Raw genomic sequence first — 22010 nt, 5'->3', positions numbered from 1 at the left:
ATAGAAAAAAAACTTTAAGTTTTTTTATTTTGAGAGAGAGAGAGTACAAACAGGGAAGGGGCAGAGAGAAGGAGAGAGAGGATCCCAAGCAGGTTCCATGCTGTCAGCACAGAACCTGATTGTAGGGCTTGATCTCATGAACCATCAGATCATGACCTGAGCTGAAATCAAGAGCCTGGGTGGCTCAGTCGGTTAAGACTGACTCTTGATTACGGCTCAGGTCATGATCCCAGGGTCATGGGATCGAGTCCCGAGTTGGGCTCGGGGCTGGGCATGGAGCCTGCTTAGGATTCTTACTCTTTCTCCCTCTGCCCCAGTCCCCCTTCCCCTGCTCACGCACTCTCTCTCTAAAATATAAATAAATAAATAAATAAATAAATAAATAAATAAATGGCATTCAGACAAAATATGAATAACCATATTCATCATTTCTCACTTCACATATTATCTTGTAGTAAAAACCTTTTCCCCTGGTATATAAATTTAACTTATTTTACATTCGCCATTAGTGAATAAGTAGAAATACAGTGACATTTCCAAAGTAGCTCCTAGATTTCACTTCTTCACCCTTTCTCTTGTTTTTTTTAAATAAAGAAAAAAATCATTTAATATAGAATATATCTGACTCCTGTAAAGACGTTCAGTATATAATTTACAGGTGGACAGCAAAAATACAGTAAAAGACGTCAACTTGAAAGAAATAACAAGCACGGACAAAGAAAACTAAAATAACACAAAATACTATTAAATATTTTATATAGTCTACTTAATAGCAGTCTGTAAACACCAATCAATTAAAATAACCATAACATTAAAAGAAAGTCTAAATGTTGTTTTCTTTTGAATTCTAGTTTCTTTTGTGAACAAAAAGGCCAAATGAATAACTGAGGTAATTTCTTGTAAGGTTATCTTTCTGTCCAACCTCATGTTTCTGAAAAGAATGTTAAAATTGCTCATAAAACGCTGTGTCAATTTACGATTACAAGGAGATTCTGTTCTACTTTTAAAACCACATTCCCATTTAACTAGATGAGTCAATGAGTCAATGTAAAACCCTTTGGAATATAAGAGTTTGATAGTCTAATAGGTACAGAAACCATAATTGTTAACCATATTACAAGTTTCCATGTTTTCTAATAATTCTAATCCAAAGTACAAGTTTCCATGTTTTCACCAAGAGAGATTTCAGGATAAGTGGATTTCCAAATTAAACTTTAATTAAAATTTAATTCCAACAGTCAAAACCTACTTTTCTTAAGATCCACGTAAACTGCCTTACTATTTATTCTTTTCAACTTGGGGAACATTTTCATGAAAACACAGTAGCAGGCTTAAATGGAGCTCAATTATCCCTAGACAGTAAGACATCACAATTTCTTCTTGATTGTATTCTGTGTCCTCCCCAACTCCTTAACACCCCAGGGAGCATTCATAAGTTTTCCACCCTCGATCCCATGTCTAGTTGCAATATATTCACATACTTAGCAATGCTGGCTGGTGTACTAGGTATCCCTACACCCGTGCGCTCACCGAAGGACATACGCGTATGAAGGGACTCAGTACATCTTCTCACAAACCTGCTGTGCAGGTTTATTTGTTTTTGTTTCCTGGTTGAACTGTCTGTCTGTCCTCCCATCTATCTATTTATCTATCTAGTTATTCTTCCTCTGGAAAGAAAAAAAATCTCAGAAGATAAAGGACTCCAAAAATCAACCTCTACTTCCTTCTTGACTTACAACCCATTTAAACAAAGAACAGTGGCTGAAACTGAAACCTAATGTCCAAAACAACCGGGAGAGCCACCTCGCACATAGCTCACTAAATTGAAAGTACAAAAAAAAAAAAAGTTTTTATTTAAGAATAATTTTATAAAAACAGAAGCTGTCCTGTAACTTTCAAAAAGTGACAGTATACATTTCGATCTATACGTAGCCTGTGCTGCGTATACGTATGTCTAGAGATGCAGGTATCTATACTTTTTCAAAGTTAAACATCAGTAATTTGTACTGTAAATCTCAGAAGTCTTTTTCATAGCCTTTCTAAGGGATCTGGAGAACACAGGCTCCTACCAGGAGTCTGTGACTGACTGGGAGTGTGAACACGAGGGACTGTATCACCATGAATATCCTCAGCAGTAAGATGAAGGGACTGGTGTTTATTTAGAAGACGGTCGCTTTAAAAACACAAAAACAAGACACTTGACATATTCCCATGGGACAAGAAGTATAAGCTCTTATTACTTGTTGCTTAAAAACATGAACGACTAGATGTTCCACAAATTCAAAAACCTAATTGTTCATTTGGTGATTAAGACGGGTTATGAAATAAATGAGTATACGTGAAAATCTGAAGTAACAAATGTGTGCCGTTTTATTTTTCAGTGCTCAGATACTGCTTGGGTTACATATATGTCAGTGGATCCTTAGCAATAACCCTCTTCTTCCTTCTCTCAACAGAGTCTAAGGCCATCAGCTGAGAAACTGTGATCTATACCAATCCTTCCTTATCATCCCCCAACTTTCCCGAAGTTTATGATTCTATGATGCCTACCTCATCCAGGCAAGAACAGAATGGAATGAAAGGATCACGAGGCAAAGATAAGTATGGTCAACTCTTCATCACCCACTAGGACATTTTCCAGTGCCTTAGAGTTTGCTTTCTGACTGAATGCCCCATAATGCACATAAGTCTTCGCTCCTCAAGAACATGGATGGAGTGCAGTATGTCTGAGAAATTCAATACCTGGACTTGTTACCTGATACTATAATACCTGATAATGCTCTATAGGTAATTATAGATGACGCTGGATGCACTCTTATGGCTTAGTATCTAACTCCTGCCCTTTTTATGAGGTCTCTCTACTGCTTAAGAACCAACAAGGGGTGCTGGGTGGCTTGGTTGGTTATGCATTTGACTCTTAATTTCAGATCAGGTCATGATCTCACGGTTCATGAGATTGAGCCCCACATTGGGCTGTGCGCTGATAGCCCACAGCCTATTTGGGATTTTCTCTCTCTCTCTCCCCCTTCTGCGCTCATTCTCTCTCTCTCTCTCTGTCTCTCAAAATAAACTATATACATATAAAAGAATAACCAACAACAGCTCCCAAATGTCTATCATAGGAAGGTTCAGCTTTGATGACCGGTTTTCAAAGTTGGCGTAATCTGGGCTCCGGCTACATAGGTAAACAAATCTGACATAACCTTATGACCAAACCCTGACAAAGACAGTATAAATAAGGAAAACTAGAGACCAATTTCATTCCTTCATACGGTAAGAAAAAAAAAAAATGCGAAACCATGATCAAATTATTATCAAATCCACTGGGGTATTAAGAACAAATTAAAATACCAAAATTAAGCAGAGCTTTTACAAGAATAACATGATGGTTCAATGATAGAAAAATCATCAATATAATTCATCATTTCATAAAACAAAAGCCAACAGCGTAGGATACAAAACCCTAAGACGGCATGGATAGATGCCCAACAGGACTTGGTAGATTTAGTCGGTAGATTGTGTTTAGTGTGCTACAGCTGCGGTAGCAAACGACCACAAACTTGATGGCTGAAACAACACAAATGTATTCACTCACAAAGTCTGCAAACAGATGCACTGGGCCAAACCCTTAGTTGTCACAGGACTGTACCCTCTGGGAATCTCCTTCAGTATTTCTTGACTTGAGGCCATGTCACTCCAGTCTCTACCCTAGGGATCCCATCAACTTCTCCTATGTACGTCTGTCAAATCTCCCTCTGCCTCTCAAAAGGAATCTGTGATTACGTTTAGAGCCTACCCGGATACTCCAGAATAATCTCTCCATCTCAAGATCCTTAACTTCATCAAATCTGCAGAGATGCTTTTCCTTATTAGATAATATGCACAAGGTCCAGGGATTAATACCTGATATTTTGGGGGAGACATTATTCTACCTACCACACTTTTCCTTTAAAAAAACAAACAAACACAAAACGTTTTTCTCAAATATTAGTTTGCTAGAGCTGCCATACCAAATACCACAGACTGGGTGGCTTAAACAACAGAAATTTACTTTCACAGTTCTGGAAGAAATTGAAGATCAGATACCAGCAGGGTGGGTTTCTCCTGAGGCCTCTTTTCCTTGGCTTGCAGGTCGCCGCCTTCTCGCTTTGTCTTCACAAGGCCTCTTCTGTGCACATGTATCCCTGATCTCTCTTCCTCTTCTTAAAAGGACACTAGTCATACTGGATCAGGAACCCACGCTTATGACCTCAATTAACCTTAATTACCTCTTTAAAGGACCTATCTCCAAATACAATTGCATTAGGGGCTACGGCTTCAACATATGAATTTTGGGGAAATAACGGGAGTCCATAACACTCTCTAAAGAAGGTTCATGTGGGGGAGGAGTCAAAGCCCCAGTCAAGGCTAGTTAAAATGTTCTAATGATAGGGGCACCTGGGTGACTCAGCCACTTAAGCGTCCGACTTCGGCTCAGGTCACGATCTCATGGTTCATGAGACTGAGGCCCATGTGGGTCTCTGTGCTGACAGCTCAGAGCCTGGAGCCTGCTTCGGATTCTGTGTCTCCCTCTCTCTCTGCCCCTCCCCTGCTTGTGCTCGGTCTCTTTTTCTCTCTCAAAAATAAATAAACATTAAAAAAAAAAACATTCCAATGATAAAAAACTAAGTGCAAGGTTTTTTTGAGCTCTTTATTACTCTACCACCCACGACGGGCCCTAAAGGGTTCTCCCTTTTTTTTCTACCCTGTCTTATAAGAGACTGCTTCCTAGGTATTTGGCTCCACTTTTCCTGCTTCCCCCAAATTTATGCCAGACCTGGATCAGGGAAACTCCTACAGCCAGCCCATGTACTGTTCCTAAAGGTCCAAATAAAGACCTGTTAATTATGTTTACTAAGTTGGGTCAGCTTATTTAGAAAATTGTGTTCTGTTTTCATTAGTATGTATCCTCAGAAACTATGCAAGGCAAACCTGTTTCTATTGTGTAAACTTATAAACAACCCCCATCTACACAGTAGGGAATATTTGTAAGAAGTTTACCGTTAAGAGTGGTTGATTAGGGGTGGTGGAACCGGGGGGGAATTTTCTTCCTTCTTTATACTCTCTGTATTTTCTAAATCTTCTATAATGGTCATCTATTATTTTCAGAATTAATAAAAAATGTCTTTTGTAAAAATATATGTCATTGTTTCTTAATGGCTATTTAATCAATGTGTTTACTCAAAAGTATCTTTAAAACACTCTATTAAAACCTCTTCCTCCCTAAATCTTTGTGAATCCTACAATCCTAATTTAAAAGTTTTCACCTTTGTGTTGGTAGTGCAGGAATTAAAAAAGATAATAGAAACTTGAACAAAATTATAATTCCATGCTGGTATGTTTAATTTATACCCAGTTTTGAAAGTTCCGTGCTAAACGTGATAAAATTTACTGCTGATTAACTGTGTTGCTTATAGTAATTGTGGTGAAAATATGGGTCTTCTTCAAAAATATAACTGAATGCTCTAAAAATTGTTTCTATGAGAATATCAGATTTGTCTTATGTTTCCACTAAAAGCACAAAAAAACCTTTCTGGTTCATGTAAAGGTTGTACACATATACACACTGTACGTAATCTGGGTGATCAGCTTTAATCTCATCTTTGTAATGCAGACAATTGAGCAGTGAGTAAAATAATCTGAATTAACAGAAACACAATAGGAAATATTACAAATAAAACCTCTGGAGAAATTCAAATTTTCTCCCGAATGTGAAATCTTCCGATCAGTTTGCTACCTAGTCTTTTTCCAATAACAAAAACTGTAGGTCATGGTTAAAAATACATATCAAAGGAAAAAAGATTTCCTTAACGTTAAAGTGCTTCTTTTGTCTGCAAAAACACCGAATCCAAAAATATTGGACAATGTGTTCTTTTAGGATTAAACTTCTAATCTAACTGGAGAAAAGAAGTATCAGTGCTGTAATGGTCTGGGATGTCTTACTTCAGAACAACTGTCCCTTGATATTAAATTCTGTAAATGATAAGGCTTTTCCTTTCCCACAGGACAGCAACCTCAACAGGAGCTTTTCCATTTTAACCCTGATAGGAAGAAGTAAAAAAAAAACGTTTTTCTTCACGGCACTCAGTATATCCCCCGATATTTATACCCAAATTTTCCTCACAAAGGAAATCTTCAAGGAAAAAATAAAAAGCTCTGCATTCATCTACAAATAATTAGGCAATATTAAGATATCAAAGATAAACAGATGAGAATAAGGGCAAAAGCCATTTATATTTAAACTAAATACTATATACATAAGCAAAACACTGAATAAAACCGTCACCAACATCTTTTTAATTGCCCCATTTTATAAAAGTTAGATATAACAAGGCTTGGCTCAATATTATTTCTATTGTATTCCTCTCAATGAAATGAACTTGACCATAATGCATCAATGCTAGCTAGCTATAGTGCTTAAAATATTCTGAGGTACTCTCTTTAATGTAAGTAAACTTTCTTTATATACTTACATCTTTGTAAGACAATGCTGACCACACATAATAAAACTACATAAAACATCATTCACATTTTATCCATCACATTCATTGACATTGCATTTGCATTAGATATGAATTCACATAAAAAAGAAATACCAGTAAATTATGAAAAGGCCACAAAATGTAAAATGAAAATGACACTGATAAATAAACTCACACGGTATCTTCATTTCTCCAGATGTATATGCTGCCTATCAAGGAAATGAGATGGCAAATGTTTATTCAATGTAAAAGACCTCTGAAGAGGTGAGGAACGCATTGGTCCTTACCCTTTCTGGATTTACAGACTTGATAGTCCTTGTAAATGCTACAGGCCTCTTCTCAGAAAAACAAACAAAAAAAAGGGTATAAGGGTATGCAAATAGACACAAAACGTAGCAGATAATTTTAGGAGCTTCACAGACCTTCTGAACATAGAACCCGTACCCTTACACAGACTCTTGATACTCAATGACCATTTTCATGGCAACCCAAAGGTCCAGGTCCTGCGATAATTTGTCATTTTGCTGGAGCACACATTTGAATTACACTAAAACAAAGTTCAGAGACCGATGTGAAGGAGGAAGCCCCCAGCTAGTTGGGGGGAGGCTGGCATTCACATCTCAGTTTGACTCTGGCAGCTTTATGACTCATCATTAGTAGAATCATTATCAAGAGGTGTTTTAGTGGCAGTCATTAATATCTTCTGAAGGTCTTTGAATTTCTCATAATAAAAAGAGTACCTGTGCTTTCATATCCTAAGGCGCCTCGACAGTTACAACACAATGATTCTCTAAATGAAAGCAGGCTTATAAAAGATAACCAATAAAAATAAATAAATAAAAGTATATTATCTCCATAGACAGTCATTCATTAACATATTTATTAAATCCCTATTTTGTGCAAGATCCTTCCTAGTCATTGTGCAGTTTAGAGACGTAAAAAAAACCAAAAAAACAAAAACCTACTCAATCTTCTATGAGCATTCAATATTATCCACTATGTTTATTTCTAAAAATATTGACCACAAAGAACCACATGGCTAAAGTTTTACTATGGACACCCTAAAACAAGTAGTTAGAAGTGACAGATACATTTACTATGTTCTCCAATTCCTAGAACCATTAAAGTTCTAACATGGGTTTGCTGATAATCTCCTTCAATGTCTGCACTAACTTACGTCATATGAAGACAAACCATGAGACATCCGGTTAGTTTTCTTAAAATAAACAAGGTTGGGATCATAAAATATGATGGATTCATTATCTGATTTCAATGAAATGCCAAGATAATTTCTTGAAATAGTGTATAGTTGGCATGTTTGTTTGTCTGATCAGAAGTTCTGTTTCATCTATCACCCTGGCCTACACTTGACACCCTCCTTTACCCATCTCCCCAGCCAACATGCTTTCACCCCACACGTGCATGGTGTTTCAGCGTCTCTTAATGGAACCTCATTTCTTTCCTTTTTTTTTTTAATGTTTTATTTATTTTTGAGAGACAGAGAGAGAGAAACAGAATGTGAGTGTGGGAGGGGCAGAGAGAGAGGGAGACACAGAATCCGAAGCAGGCTCTAGGCTCTGAGCCGTCAGCACAGAGTCTGAAGTGGGGCTCAAACTCACGAACTGTGAGATCATGACCTGCGCTGAAGTTGGACGCTCAGCCAACTGAGCCACCCGGGAGCCCCGGGAACCTCACTTCCAACCTTCAATTCCCTTCTAGTGCCCCCACAAAAAGCTCCAGCCCCAGGCAACCAGAGCCACCACCACTGGCTTAGATATGTGGATTTATTAAAAGATGTAAGGGTGCCTGTAAAGACGATTACTGCTTCTATTCCTAGAACTTTATAGGAGAGAGTGTTTCTGGTTTTTCAAATAGGAACTCTGACTGTATTTTCTCATCAAACCACTGCTACAGATGGTTGCTTCACTCTAGGTACTGTTTACATTACTCTGAGTTAAATGATGGATCAAGTCAACTTTTGAGGGCTGGGATGGAAATCCAAATGATATTTCTCAGATTGCTTTTCAGGAGAAAGAAGTTAGAATTAATATACTGATGGTTTACTAAGTATGCTAGGTATGAGGCCCTGACCTTAGCTGTTTACATAGATTCTCGTTTAATCAACACAATGAAGCAGGAGGTATCTCAATTTACCAAGGTGTGAGAAAACCAGAGGAAGTTCAGTTAACTTGACAGGGCTGGAATTCAAAGGCAGTTCTTCCTGATCCATGTCTGTTCTCTTAGCTGCTCCACATTGTTGTCTCTTATGTATATTTCAAGTTTTAAACATCACTGTATAATATAATCTTTAATATCACTGTATAATTATTTTGTGAGTTGTTGAGTGTATGTATGGGTAAAATGTAATTTATTTATTTTTAAAGTTGATTTCACTTATTTTGTGAGAGAGTGAGAGGAAAAGCCCAGGAGGGGCAGAGAGAGAGGGAGAGAATCCTAAGCTGGCTCCACAGTGTCAGCGCGGAACGCGACGTAGGGCTTGAACTCACCAACTGTGAGATCATGATCCGAGCCCAAATCAGGAGTTGGACGCTTAACTGACTGAGCCACCCAGGTGCCCCCAAAATGTAGTTTAAAACAGAGATGTATTAAACTTTTTTTGCTCTTCAAAATCCATGTATTTAAAATTCTGCATATATTTGAAGAAGTAATTGAAAAATAAAAATGTCTATATATGCGATTTGGACCTTACTAGAAATTCCACGAGTCGGGACGCCTGGGTGGCTCAGCTGGTTAAGTGTCTGAGGTCAGCTCAGGTCATGATCTCTCCATCTGTGAGTTCAAGCCCTGCGTCGGGCTATGTGCAGACAGCTGGGAGCCTGGAGCCTGCTTCGGCTTCTGTGTCTCCCTCTCTCTCTGCCCACTCCCTCCGCCCCTGCTCGCACTCTGTCCCTGTCCCTGTCTCTGTCTCTGTCTCTCTCAAAAATAAACATGAAAATAATTTCAACAAATTAATGTGACTTACTAATGAGTAAAGACAGCAAGCTAAATAATTACCAAATTCTTTTATTTAACATGATCTCATGGTAATATATCAGGTAACAAACTGAAATTCTGCTGACTGCAATTTCAAATAACATTAACTTATATGCTTTACTTTTCTTCCCCTAAATCTCTAGTCAAATCCTTGCAGAAGAAAGGAACCATACCATATTCTCTGTAGGGATACTACTGAGCGATGAGAGTGTTTCAGACTTGCTACTTTCACCATATTTAAAAAAGAATACTGTTGTTCTGTTTTAAAATTTGACAAAATTGTTGCCAAACCGTACACTTCATCTTGCAACTTGCTTAAAAAAAAATCAGCACTGTTTGTTGAAATTTATCTCTGAAGGTAACACAGAAGTCGAATTCTTCCACTTTGTTCTATCTCACGGTACAGAGACCTCTTTAATTATCAGCTTAGAATAGGCGTTCACATTGTTTCACTTTGTCACTATTACAGATGTAATGATCATCCTATACATGTACAATGCTTTCTGGTATTGACACACGGAGTTGTGAACTTCAGGCTGATAGGGTTTGTGCAACTCCAAAACTCCTAGGTAACTGCTTTTTAAAGTGCTTACACCAGGGTGCCTGGGTGGCTCAGTCAGTTAAGCATCCAACTTTGGCTCACGTCACGATCTCACAGCTCATGGGTTTAAGCCCCGCATGTGGCTCTGTGCTGACAGCTTAGAGCCTGGAGCCTGCTTCGGATTCTGTGTCTCCCTCTCTCTCTGCCCCTCTCCCACTCATGCTCACTCTCACTCACTTTCTCTCTCAAAAATAAATAAACGTAAAAAAAATTAAGTGCCTACACCAATTTCCTTTGCCACCAGAAATGTATAAAGAATTCTCATTTCCCTATATAAATATCTGGCAATACCAGGCCTCCGCATTTTTGCCAATTTGATGGGTATGTCAAATGCTATCTCATCCGTGTTTGGTTTATCACTCCACTGCCTCATCGGTGAAATTCATTGCTGATATAAAATTTTATTTTTCTTAGTGCTGACAATGCATTGTGATGGTGTTTACATATTTCCACAGTCATTTTGGAGTGCTGTCATTTAAAAGATTTAAAAATTGAACTTTTAAGTCTGGAAATCTAATTTCTCCCTCTTATAAAGTGTTCTAGTTCTGCCTTTACTTAGGCACAATATCTGTTAAAAAGTGCTTGGTGTATTCATCACAAACTTACCTGGTTTTGAGGATTCTATTAATTAAAAAGAAAAGTACTTTTAAGTTTTATACTATATAAACGTTTGGCACTTACAACAAAGGGCAATATTAAAGACATTAAAAGTCCTTATAATGTCATCTTTTTACACATACCTCAATAAAATTAATGATTCCAGCTTCTGCTTACTGAAAGCATTTTATACATCACTTATTTTACTCAGCCCAATGTTGGTTTGTTGCTCTTTCATTAAGTTAGTTCTTCTAAGGCTAGGATTGTTGTGTGGTAATGTCTTTAAATACAAAACGTATTTTTAAGGTATAAAACATTGGAGAACCCGAAAATTTCTCTTCATGTCCCCTTCCAGTGCTATGCCTTCTAAGGTAAATACTATCCTGACATCTAACAACACAGATTTGAACTTCAAAGAAGTAAAATTATAGAATACATATTCTTTTGCCTTTGGCTTCTTTCACTCAACATTGTAGTTGGGTGATTTACCCATGGTGTTAAATATAGCCATAGTATTTATACTGTAATTGGTGTATAGTATTTCATTGTATCACCATACCACAATCTATCCATTCTACTGTTCATGGGCATTTGGGTAGTTTCTACATTGCGGCCCTCATGAAGAGTATTGCCATGAGCAACACCGTTCATGTCTCTTGGTGATCAGTTCTGTACTTCAGTTGGGATACACCTAGAAGTGGGATTTCCAGGATACATGGCATATGTATGTTCCATTTTAGACAACAATAACAAATAGTTCCCAAATAGTTCCCAAAGTGGAATACCAAAGTCTAATTTCTGCATTCATTCACTCATTCTCTGATTTTTAAAAATGAAAATGTGTGAAGGCACTGTGCTTGATGCTGGTGAAAACGGCCAGCACCACGTTCCTGGATCTCTGCAGCAATCACTCCTCCTATATTCACTTTCCTGAATACCTACGGTAGGCCAGGCATTGTTGTACATTTGGAGACCATCAGATTAATAACAAGGACAAATCCCTCACCCTCATGGTACCTACATTCTAATGGGAAGACCAACAATTAAACAAAGCTAATATGTAAGCTAAAAAACAAAAAGAATATCAAAAAGTAGAAATGCTATGGAAAACAATTAAACAGGATAAAGAGGAAGAATGTGGAAGTGGGGAATGGGGTCTTATTTTAGATAAAATGCACAGGGAAGGTGTCTCTAAAAAGGTGAAATAAGGTTCCAAAGGAAGGAAGTAGTGATAAAGGTAGGGAGCAGTGACATTTAACATATACATATTCTGAAAGTGGAGACAACATGATTTGTGATGGACTGGATGTGGGGTGTGAATACACTGATTATGACAGACTATTCGTGAATGTTTGACTGGATGAATAACAATATCTACTAACAAGTTTGTAGAATGATCTATTACCTGTCAACAGATGCACACTAATTTATTAGGCAGTCCTCAGAGTACAGAGTATGTTCTCTATAATAATACTTAGACTGTATTTCAAATCTTCCTCTGTTGTCATCCCAACAATCAGTCGATAGTTACTTTGTAAACAAAGAATTATTATTCTTCCTGGAGAAAAAGATTTATAAGTGAAACAAATAAACACACGAATATGTCTGTATATACGTGTGTTTGTGTGTGTATATACATACATAATCTGATTATCGCCTTTTAGGTCACTACTACCAATTACTATTCTATTTTTAGTGTTGACTTTTTCCTTAGTGTTTTGATTTTGACTTACGGTAATTCAACAAGGAGGCAGGTAATTTGGTTTAAGTTTAGTGATACCACCACATGCGAGCCAGTACCACTAACCTAACAATATGAATAGACAAATAACAAGTCTAACTCTTCTAGCTTACTTTTGCGCTACAAGATAAGAACAGCAATACTTTCACGTTACTTCTTTAGAACTAAAAATCATACAGAGTAGTCTGTAGCTTTGCTTTTATTATGCCAAGAAATACTATCTGGAAATCCAGACAGATTTGTTGCACCAAAATGGCAGCCTATGTGGTTGGTGGTCAGTTCACACAACCTTTTCTCTCGAACAATAAAAATTTCAAATGCCAGGTTTACAAAGCCTTGGTATGTACTTATCCAGGAAGTGTTACAGTTGATTCTTGTTTCTGTAAAGAAAGGAAGATTACAAAAGAAAAATGAAACATTCCACATAAAATTAGAAGAAGAAAGAAGAATATTTATTAATCTACTTGTATAGCTGTGAAAGGCATTAGAGCAAGACGGGAAAAAGTGAATGGCTATGGGAAAGGAATCAAATGTGTGTATGCTAATAATTGTGAAAAGAGAGTAAGAATCTCGCAGAAAAATAAAAAAGCAAAACAAAAGTAAAAATCTAGAAACTTCCCACTCACAATAAAACAGACACTCCCAATGTTTAATCTAACAAATGAGCTACAATGGAGAAATTGCACGTGCATCCCACAAATACAGTGAGAACTGTAAACGCTTTAAGGGGGAAAAAAAGGCAACTCCTTCTACACAAGGTTCAATAGAAACAGGTATGCCTCTGAATCTAAAGCGTAAGATAATAGGACAGTTCTGACAGCCCTGTTTGTTCTTAACCACATAAACGGCCTGGTGAGAAAAAGCTTATGCTCACTTCTATTGAAAATGGAAATTGTTTTTACTTATTTCCATTATTAAATGCCTACCGTGTAGACTGCTATGGTCTCTTCCCTTCTAAGGGCTTACAATAAGAGACAAATAATACACAACTGAAAAGACACCATACAGTCTCACTCAAGTAAATAAATGAATAATCCCCATTAGCAACATGTACAAGGAAGGAGTAACTGCCCATGACTACACAGTGTGTGTAACAGGGAGTCCTGGGTGTTACATGTATGGCAATGTCCAGCCAGGAGACGTTAAATAAGGAGCTTTTGAAATAAACAAGGAAAGGTGAACAGAGTATACTCCCAACATTACAGGAGAGCTGGGAAAAGGCTCCCAAAGTGAAATAAAATGATTATAAATTGAATAAGGCTGGTCGACTCACTTTTGTGAGTTAAAGATAGGAGCCCAGATGTTCCCTTTCCTAACTTCAGTGTGATCGGTGTTATCTCATTTAAGCTCTGCTTTATCTCATTTAATACAGAGTTGTGATATTCATTGTAGAAGGGAGGAACCTGACACAGATGGTTAGGTGACCCGTCCGATCACTAGTGGTGCAACCAAGAGTAAAACCAAGGTAGTGTGACTTTGGAATCTACATTCTTACATACCATATCTACTAAATCGCAACTTCATGAAGAACTATTATGGTCACTTATTGGTAGAGCTTTGAACAATGCCTGGCTCATTAGCCAGGCCAAAAGAAAGAATGAAAAACAATACCGGAGGTGGTGAGTGTGATATAAAAAAAAAGAGAGAGAGAAAGAGAGAGAGATTTTCACCCCTCTCTGATAAGGCAATGTTCTGAAATTCATTCAGAAAATCTGACGAGTGAGATGGAGCACCTGTCTTATCTTTATGCAATCTCTTGAAGGACCAACAAGAAGAATCCAGCCGTTCAAGAAATCTCTACTCCTACTACTATACTGGAGATTACTCATTTCAGTGGGCCCAGACTTGGTTATATAGATTCATCTCAACTATTAGTAAGAAAACATAATGTAATTCATATCAATTCAAAACACAGCTATTAGACATTTATAATACCTAGAAATTAAATTATTATTTCAACATTATAGGAGTAAAAGGACCAAAAGTATTCCAGATTTTAACATATAATGCAATGCACATAGTAAGGCAACAATTTTATTAACAGAGAAATCTACCCAATTCAATTCAATTCAATTCAATAAAATAAAAAGTACTTCAGATGGTCTCTTCAAGTTCACTAACCTTAATTCTTTCTTTTTAAAGCTTATTTATTTTTGAGAGAGACGGGGGAGGAAGAGAGAGGGGGACGGAACATCCAAAGCAGGCTCTATGCAGATAGCAGTGAGCCCCATGTGGGGCTCAAACTCACGAACTGTGAGATGATGACTTGAGCCAAAGTTGGACACTCAACCAACTGAGCCACCCAGGGGTCCCCACTCACCTTAATTCTTAAAAAATTAAAAAGGTTCACTAAAATAGGGGAAGAAAAAAGCTATATCATAGTGTTGCAGTTATCTGAACACAACATTTCCATTCATAATATTTTGGAAGGAAGAAAGAAGGGGAGCGCTGATTGCTTCCTCATGCCTGTCAGCCCAACATCATGGAGTGTCCCTGCTTCTCAAAGGAAAGTCAGACAGAAGAAGAACCTGCCTTGGTTGGAATGTATCTAACTCAAGTATCGGCAACAGAGGTTTGTGTCTGATAGTTTATTTCCCATAAAGTAAATATGAATTTTAATTTTTATTTCACCAATCATATTTTCAGGAAAACACCCTCAAAATGGTCTCCTTTAAATATAAGCAAGCAAACTCTTCTAACTTCTACATAGTTTCAGGGCTGGAAATCAATGATAAATGTGTGCACAGGTTCACCTACGCATAAGTGAAGTGGAAACTGCTATTTCAACTCTAAGACTACTCAGTGGAACAAATGGATTAGCAAGTTTAAAAGTTCAGCTGGCCCAAAATTCACGATCAACTGCGGAAATCTCCTTCAGGAATAGTGCACAATACACAGGCATATACTGCGACTATCAACTAATTTTGAACCACCTAGGAGCTGATATGCTGAATGCTTGACTTGAAGACAAGTCAGCAATGAGCTAATAATTTCAGGCAACCATCTTCAGAATTAAGAATGATGAGATTTTATTCAGCTTTGTTTCTGAATTTCCTTTTCACTTTCAGATTCTAGCATGTCAGTAATGCATGCAAACTAACAAAGGAGAGAAAAGAAGCAGTGGAGGTGGAATGCAAAGTGTTTCAGACAAATAAGGAACACTGCGAATAACAGGAAGCAAATATGTAACTGAGAGGATGCAGAAAGAAAAGGAAAAACCAAAATGTCTAAACCATATTAATAATCCTCAACTTTTCCTAACATCTGTGTTGTGAAGGTGCTCAAGAAACTGATGTCATGTCTTAGGTTTCTTTAAAAGAAGCCATCACAACCTTATTTTTTGGTTGTTATTTTATGTTTTACCAAGGTATACAATGCTATACTATTTAGACAGGAACACACACACACACACACACACACACACACAAACACATATGCATATATATACAATACACACACACACACACACACACATATATATATATACACACACACAACACAACATATATGTTGTGAACATGTCTGTATGTATGCACATGTGTATGCATGCATGTGTATATCTTTGTAATGAATCATGTACCTGAATATACACTTTTTGTTCAACAAATCATGTAATGAAAGAAAGACGAGAAAAACTACCAAATGAAACAGAATGGTGGAATCTTCCTCCAGGTAAGGAATGATTACCGTGCCGCTTCTAGATGCCGGCGAAAACTCAATAACACCAGATGCTACCATAGGTAGTATGGCTAATTAAGATTTAATGTACTTTTCTGCTCCAGCAATTAAATGGGAGGGACTGCAGGGAATTGTTTTATATCGCCAGGCAAATCATATGATGGTCAGAAAAGTAATGATAAATTTCTACCAAAAATACTGTTTTCTTGCATTTGTTGGAAGAACGTGTACACTTAATGAGGAAGCTCCCTCCTCCCTTGCACTTGGAGTTTAAAATGGACGTCGTGGATTTTAGCACTTTCCGAGTAAGGTTTTAGACAACCATATGTATGACCATCTAGGAAATCGATGTTTAATGGAATAAAAAGAAGAGCTGCTGGAGCCTGGGAGCCATTTTATTACTGTCTGATTTAGCAGCATCCAACAGAGATGGTAAGTTTTATCATGCACCTTTAGCTACTAAATTCACAAAACAAACAGAAGGCTTACCAGGGGAGGTAGAGAGTGATCAGACTCTATCCTCTAGTTACTCTTCCAGTAAAGCAGCATGTGTTGCCTAAAATTGCTGTGGGAATCTGGGAGCTCATAAGGCAAATCAAGTTCTACTTGAATGTCTTCTTTAGTATCCTATATTCCGACCTCCACAGTAAATAACAAGTTCACACGCAGATATCCGTTATAAGTAAGTTCAAATATTCATGGGAAAACGAAGTACAATGATGCTAAACTTTGCAATTTAATTATCTTGCTGAATTCTTATTAAGCATATAAGCTGTGACTGCATGATGCTTTTGTTTGCATATTACAATTGATTTTCATGTATTCTGTAAATTCCAGTGAGCAAAAGGAAAGACAGATTTGTGTTCCAGTTCTCCTTCTGCCTATGATATAAGAAAGGGTTACATTATTAGACATTATTTTTTCCTCAAAACAGTACAAATACTTGCCATTTATATGTAACTATTCAGCAGAGGAAACAGGTTCAAAAGGAAAATCAAAGAAGAAGGTACAGAGAAGAGGAGAAGAACAGAAAACACCTAAATGAGTATAGGATCAGAAACACTAACTTAAGCCTCAGTGTAACATTTCCCTATATGAACCAGTTTGTATTCCTTTTATTTTTTTTTAAGTGTATTATTTATTTTTGAGAAAGAAAGAGAGGGAGTGCACGAGCAGGGGAGGGGCAGAAATAGAGAGAGGCAGAGAATCCCAAACAGGCACTGTCATCACAGAGCAAGATGCAGGGCTCGATCTCAACAAACCGCGAAGATCATGACCCGAGCCGAAACCAAGAATTGGATGTTCAACCGACTGAGCCACCCAGGCACCCCGCATATTCCTTTTCAGAAAAGCAGAGTTTAGCACGGGAGAAAGAAAATTGGATTGAGAGTGCAAAAATTTAGGTTCTAGTCCCTCTTCTGGCATTCACAGGCTATATAACTTTGATAAATCAAAGACCTTCCAGGAATCTGCTTTATAGACTCCAAACCAAACAGCAACTTCTTATTCCCTTCCTTTAATGCTACAGTATTGTCAGGGTATCAGCTTATGACATTACAATGATTTCCACAGCAACCAAACCAATGTCAGTATAGTATTAGGAATCCTTTATAGCATCAGGTAAAGGCAAGACACTGGCAATCACAGGTGAACATCTACTGGAAAGCACACATCTCCAATATATAGCAAGGATGAAATCAAATTGTACTTGACAATTAAAGTGCCCCCTCTAGGTTTCCTCTTCTTTCTCCAACTGTAACTAATAATTGAAGTCTTTCCCTTCAAGGGGAGCAATGGACATTTCTGAAGATAACTTGCCTTAAGGCTCAAGTTTTTCTAGAGCTAATCAAAACTGCGTGTGGGGTGTGTACATATGCAGTGGGAAAAAAATGACCAAAATTCACCGAGACTATGTCTGTGAGGGGAGGGGGACACGATGTGGGGCAACTCGCTTTACATCTTTGGTTTCAAGCCTTCCACATGATAACCACGAGGAAAGAAAGCACCTATCGCTCTGGCTCTGAACTGACTTGAGAACCGGGCTAGTAGGCTTCAAGTCTACCTCTACCTCTAGCTCCACACTTAACGTAGGCAGGTCGTGCAACATGCTCCCCATGCTTCCATATCTGAAATGAATTCTGCTCAAACGGTAACTGGCCACCTCCATGGGGGCCGATATGGTAACTGAGACTTCACTGCACTTTCATAAAGGTAGCTAAAGTAGCGGAATTCTTCCACAGATGCTCTATTTCTATAAAAATAAAATTCTGTCCTCGGCTGTACTTATAATTCTCATTGGCAAGAAAGGGAAAAAACAAAACTGTTTACAAGAAAAGTCAAGGACATTAGAGAAAGTATAAAAAAAATGTTACCCAAGGTGTTAATTTCATAGTAAACCTACAAAGCACATTACCATCAAATGGACGGGGGAATGAATGAAATGACCTTTATGGTCTCTTCCAAAACTGAACATGATGAAGATCCTATCATTGTAAACTACATTATGTGAAATGTGAAAGACATCCTCACATTAAAAAATGCCAGAAGTGTTTACTGCAGAAAAGATAAAAAAAGATAGATATTTGGCAGAAACAATTACCCTTTCTTGATTATATACTTCTGATACAAATTTACTAACAATCTATAAAGGGAAAACACTCAACATCAAGATGTTACTCATGTACATATTGGAAGACAGGAATACAGGTATAGCAACGCTTCTAAGCTTTATTTAGAAAATCATCTGTCACACAAAACCAATATCCATTATTTGTTAGGTTTTTAGTGCCTTCTTGGTAAATTTGAAAATTAATAATATGCTACCCAGGCACATAATTCAGAATATACCGTATTAGCTATTTCCCCAATCATTACATTAGACTAGAATGAGCCATTCATATACACATACATATTTCTGTGACTAATAACAGCATGAGGGATGTTTGAAAACAGCACGCTGTACACAATTTATAGCCATAAACAGTGTACTTTCTTTTTTTTAAGTTTATTTAATTTGAGAGAGAAAGAGAAAGCATGGGAGGGGAAGAGAGAGGGAGAGAGAGAGAGAGAACCCCAAGTAGGCTCTGCACTGTTAGCACAGAGCCTGACACGGGGCTCGAACTCACGAATTGTGAAATCATGACCTGAGCTGAAACCAAGAGTTGGATGCTCAACCAACTGAGCCACCCAGGCGCCCTTAACTTTATTTCTTAAATGAAACCAGTACAATATCAATTTTGTAACTCTGACACCTTAACCTCATGGGATAATCACCTACATTAACCAGCACAGGCATAGGGAGTATTAACAGATTTGGCTATTAAGATTTTTATACTAGAAAGTCACCCTTATGGCTCTGTGTGTGTAAGATTATTCATCCACGATTTTTCTCTCACTGACAACAAAGCAGTTGAAAGTGGAAAATAACTTTTGCAGATATGCATAAGTACAATTACTCTAAATTCTCTGAATACAAATAGCCTTTAAAAATATCCATCTGAATCATGGGAATCTACTCCTGAAGCCAAGAGCACACTGTACACCCTGTATGTTAGCTAACTTTAAAAAAATTTAAAGTTATTTTATTTAAACCCTTAAAAAATATCCATCTGCACTGTATATTATTGATAAAACCAGGGACAACAGATTCACTCGACCACCTGCTATTTGGCTGTGTACATGTATCCTGGCATATCTGTGCAGCTTTCATAGAGATCCGGGTTCACAACGATAAGAGAGTCTCCAGGAGAATTCCTTGCCTGCTTACCATAACCACACTTCCTCATACTGAGTCCACCAGCCCACTACTATAAAGGGCCACAAGTTTTGACAGGACTTTTAACGTGAAATGCTAAACATCTGAATACACAGACAAAATGAAAAACCTTGAAATTTCACGTGTAGCTCGATCAAGCCTCCCAGTTAAGCAGCCCCCAAAGCAAGCCACACGATCACGATACAAGTTCTTATACAGCAGTCAAAAGCCTCCGTGAATATACTTTATGCATTCATTAAACAGATTCTGACGCTTATTCGTTGGACTGCCTGCCCCTCATAAAAGTACAATGGGATACAATTTAAAGACACAGCAAATGGAGGCTAACTCCACTCAAGAAGGAGTTCTACTACAAAAATATATTTTCTTCATGTGGAAGAAAAATATCTCCATGGACCCAATGTCATGAACAGCACTTAGGCTTCCAGATTCTGGTAAAATTCAACGTGGACCTTACCAGGGCTGAACTACGGAACCATTGTGAACTCTTGATTCTAGGTAGTTGGGGACTGTCTAGAAACAGGGATGGCAGTGGACAAACGTTGATTATTACTGTTGTCGGTAGGCGGAGTAGTGTCAGCAATCCCTTACTGGTCATCCATTATGTGCTAGGCATTGCGACAAACGCCTTACGTAGTTTACCACTAATTTTCATATTTTCACTGTATGAGATAGGTATCGTTTTTATCTTACAGGTTAAAAAAAAAATCAAGCTTTGAAGAATGACGTGACCTGCCTCAAGTCATACAGCTGGGGAGTGGAAAAGTCATACCCAGGTCCACATGGCTTCCAAGGTCCACTTTGTCTACCCCTTGGCCACGTGGCTGTGCTTCAAAATACATACTTTACTTTCCACGGCCCAAATCCCCAGTCCTTCAACACAGGTGATTCCGGCCATAAATCAGAAGAAAGTATTCTGATCTAATTGACACTGAGCATAACTAAACTAAATCCTACCAGGAGCAGAATTTTCATCTTTTAAAAAGGAGGCAACTTCACTGAAGTCAAGAACGGTACAGTAGATAGTGAAGCAAAAGTAAGAGAACAGCTTGCTGTGAGAAGGAGATTGGCCCTCTTGAAGAGGACACGTGTACTTTCCTCACTGGCATTGTTGCTTTTTTGGAAATATCACTAGGCCAGTTCAGTGCGATACTATCAATCCTGTGGCCTCCCCCCAATCCTGGTGACAAGGACCAAGGAGGGTCAGTGCCTTTTTTTTTTTCCTAGAGATTTTTAATTGCCACTTGGAAAAACAACAGTCATTCACACTTATCTGAAATCTGGGACTGTGAGAATGATATACATCTGGGTGCGTGCCGTCCGTGGACGGTACCTGCCGGAGACAAAGCCGACAAGAAGAAGGCAGTGCTGAAGGATGCAGACCCAAAGCTGTGATGACACTGCCTGAGCCCCTGAATCCTGCCATGACTGAGGTTAGAGATTCGCGTCTTCGTGTTTCAGAGCTGCTACCTGACCCGGTGACTAACTTCACGTAAGTTAGCTCACAACAGGATGCTAGCACCCAAAAGAATCCTTACTAACAGGCTTCTGAGGGTTTGCTCTTGAGGTCATCCTCCCTGGGGAATGCCTTCATTTATTAGTTCTTTTCTTCCTCCACTCCAGTGCCCGAGGATGTGGGAACCAAGAAGGTAAATGAAGAAAAGCAGTTTCAATTTCAGCTCAAGATGACTAGTGAAGGGTGAAAATACAGGGATCTAGAATGAGTTTGGGGCAGTTAAGGGCAATATTTATAGATAATTTTAATGTTTATTTATTTTGTGCACATGTGTGAGTGGGGGAGATTCGAAGCAGGTTCTGCGCTGTAAGTGCAGAGCCTGAGGCTAGGCTCAAACTCATGAACTGTGAGATTGTGACCCGAGCCAAAGTCAGACGCTTAACTGACAGAGCTACTCAGGCGTCCCTACTTAGGATATCTATCTATGTACAAAATCTGAAAGTAGTATGACTCTGTTTCATGAAGTCCTATTTTCCGTGATGATGTCTGATAGAAAATCACAATGGTACAATGTCAAACCATAGACAGTTATATAATAAGGCAACAAGACAGTATAAAATGTAGGGAAACGCTTATTACAGATCAGA

General features: G+C 38.1%; 1 protein-coding gene across 2 annotated transcripts in view; it reads right to left on the bottom strand.

Moving 5' to 3' along the window:
* Positions 1–22010, bottom strand: part of COMMD10 (COMM domain containing 10) — a 213357-nt gene that overhangs the window by 72811 nt on the left and 118536 nt on the right. The window contains exon 6 of one of the 2 annotated variants that reach the window (XM_042982619.1): positions 12636–12834. The exons of the other annotated variant lie outside the window; for it this stretch is intronic. Within the exon in view, the coding sequence (XP_042838553.1) occupies positions 12802–12834 (33 nt within the window). The 3' untranslated portion in view covers positions 12636–12801. Of the gene's footprint in view, positions 1–12635; positions 12835–22010 lie in introns of those variants that run through there. 2 annotated transcript variants of the gene reach the window in all.

This window comes from Panthera tigris, chromosome A1 (assembly GCF_018350195.1).
Source record: "Panthera tigris isolate Pti1 chromosome A1, P.tigris_Pti1_mat1.1, whole genome shotgun sequence".
Classification (NCBI taxonomy): Eukaryota; Metazoa; Chordata; class Mammalia; order Carnivora; family Felidae; genus Panthera; species Panthera tigris.
The sequence above is the reverse complement of the archived record's forward strand: the minus strand, read 5'-3'. Positions and strand labels throughout refer to the sequence as shown.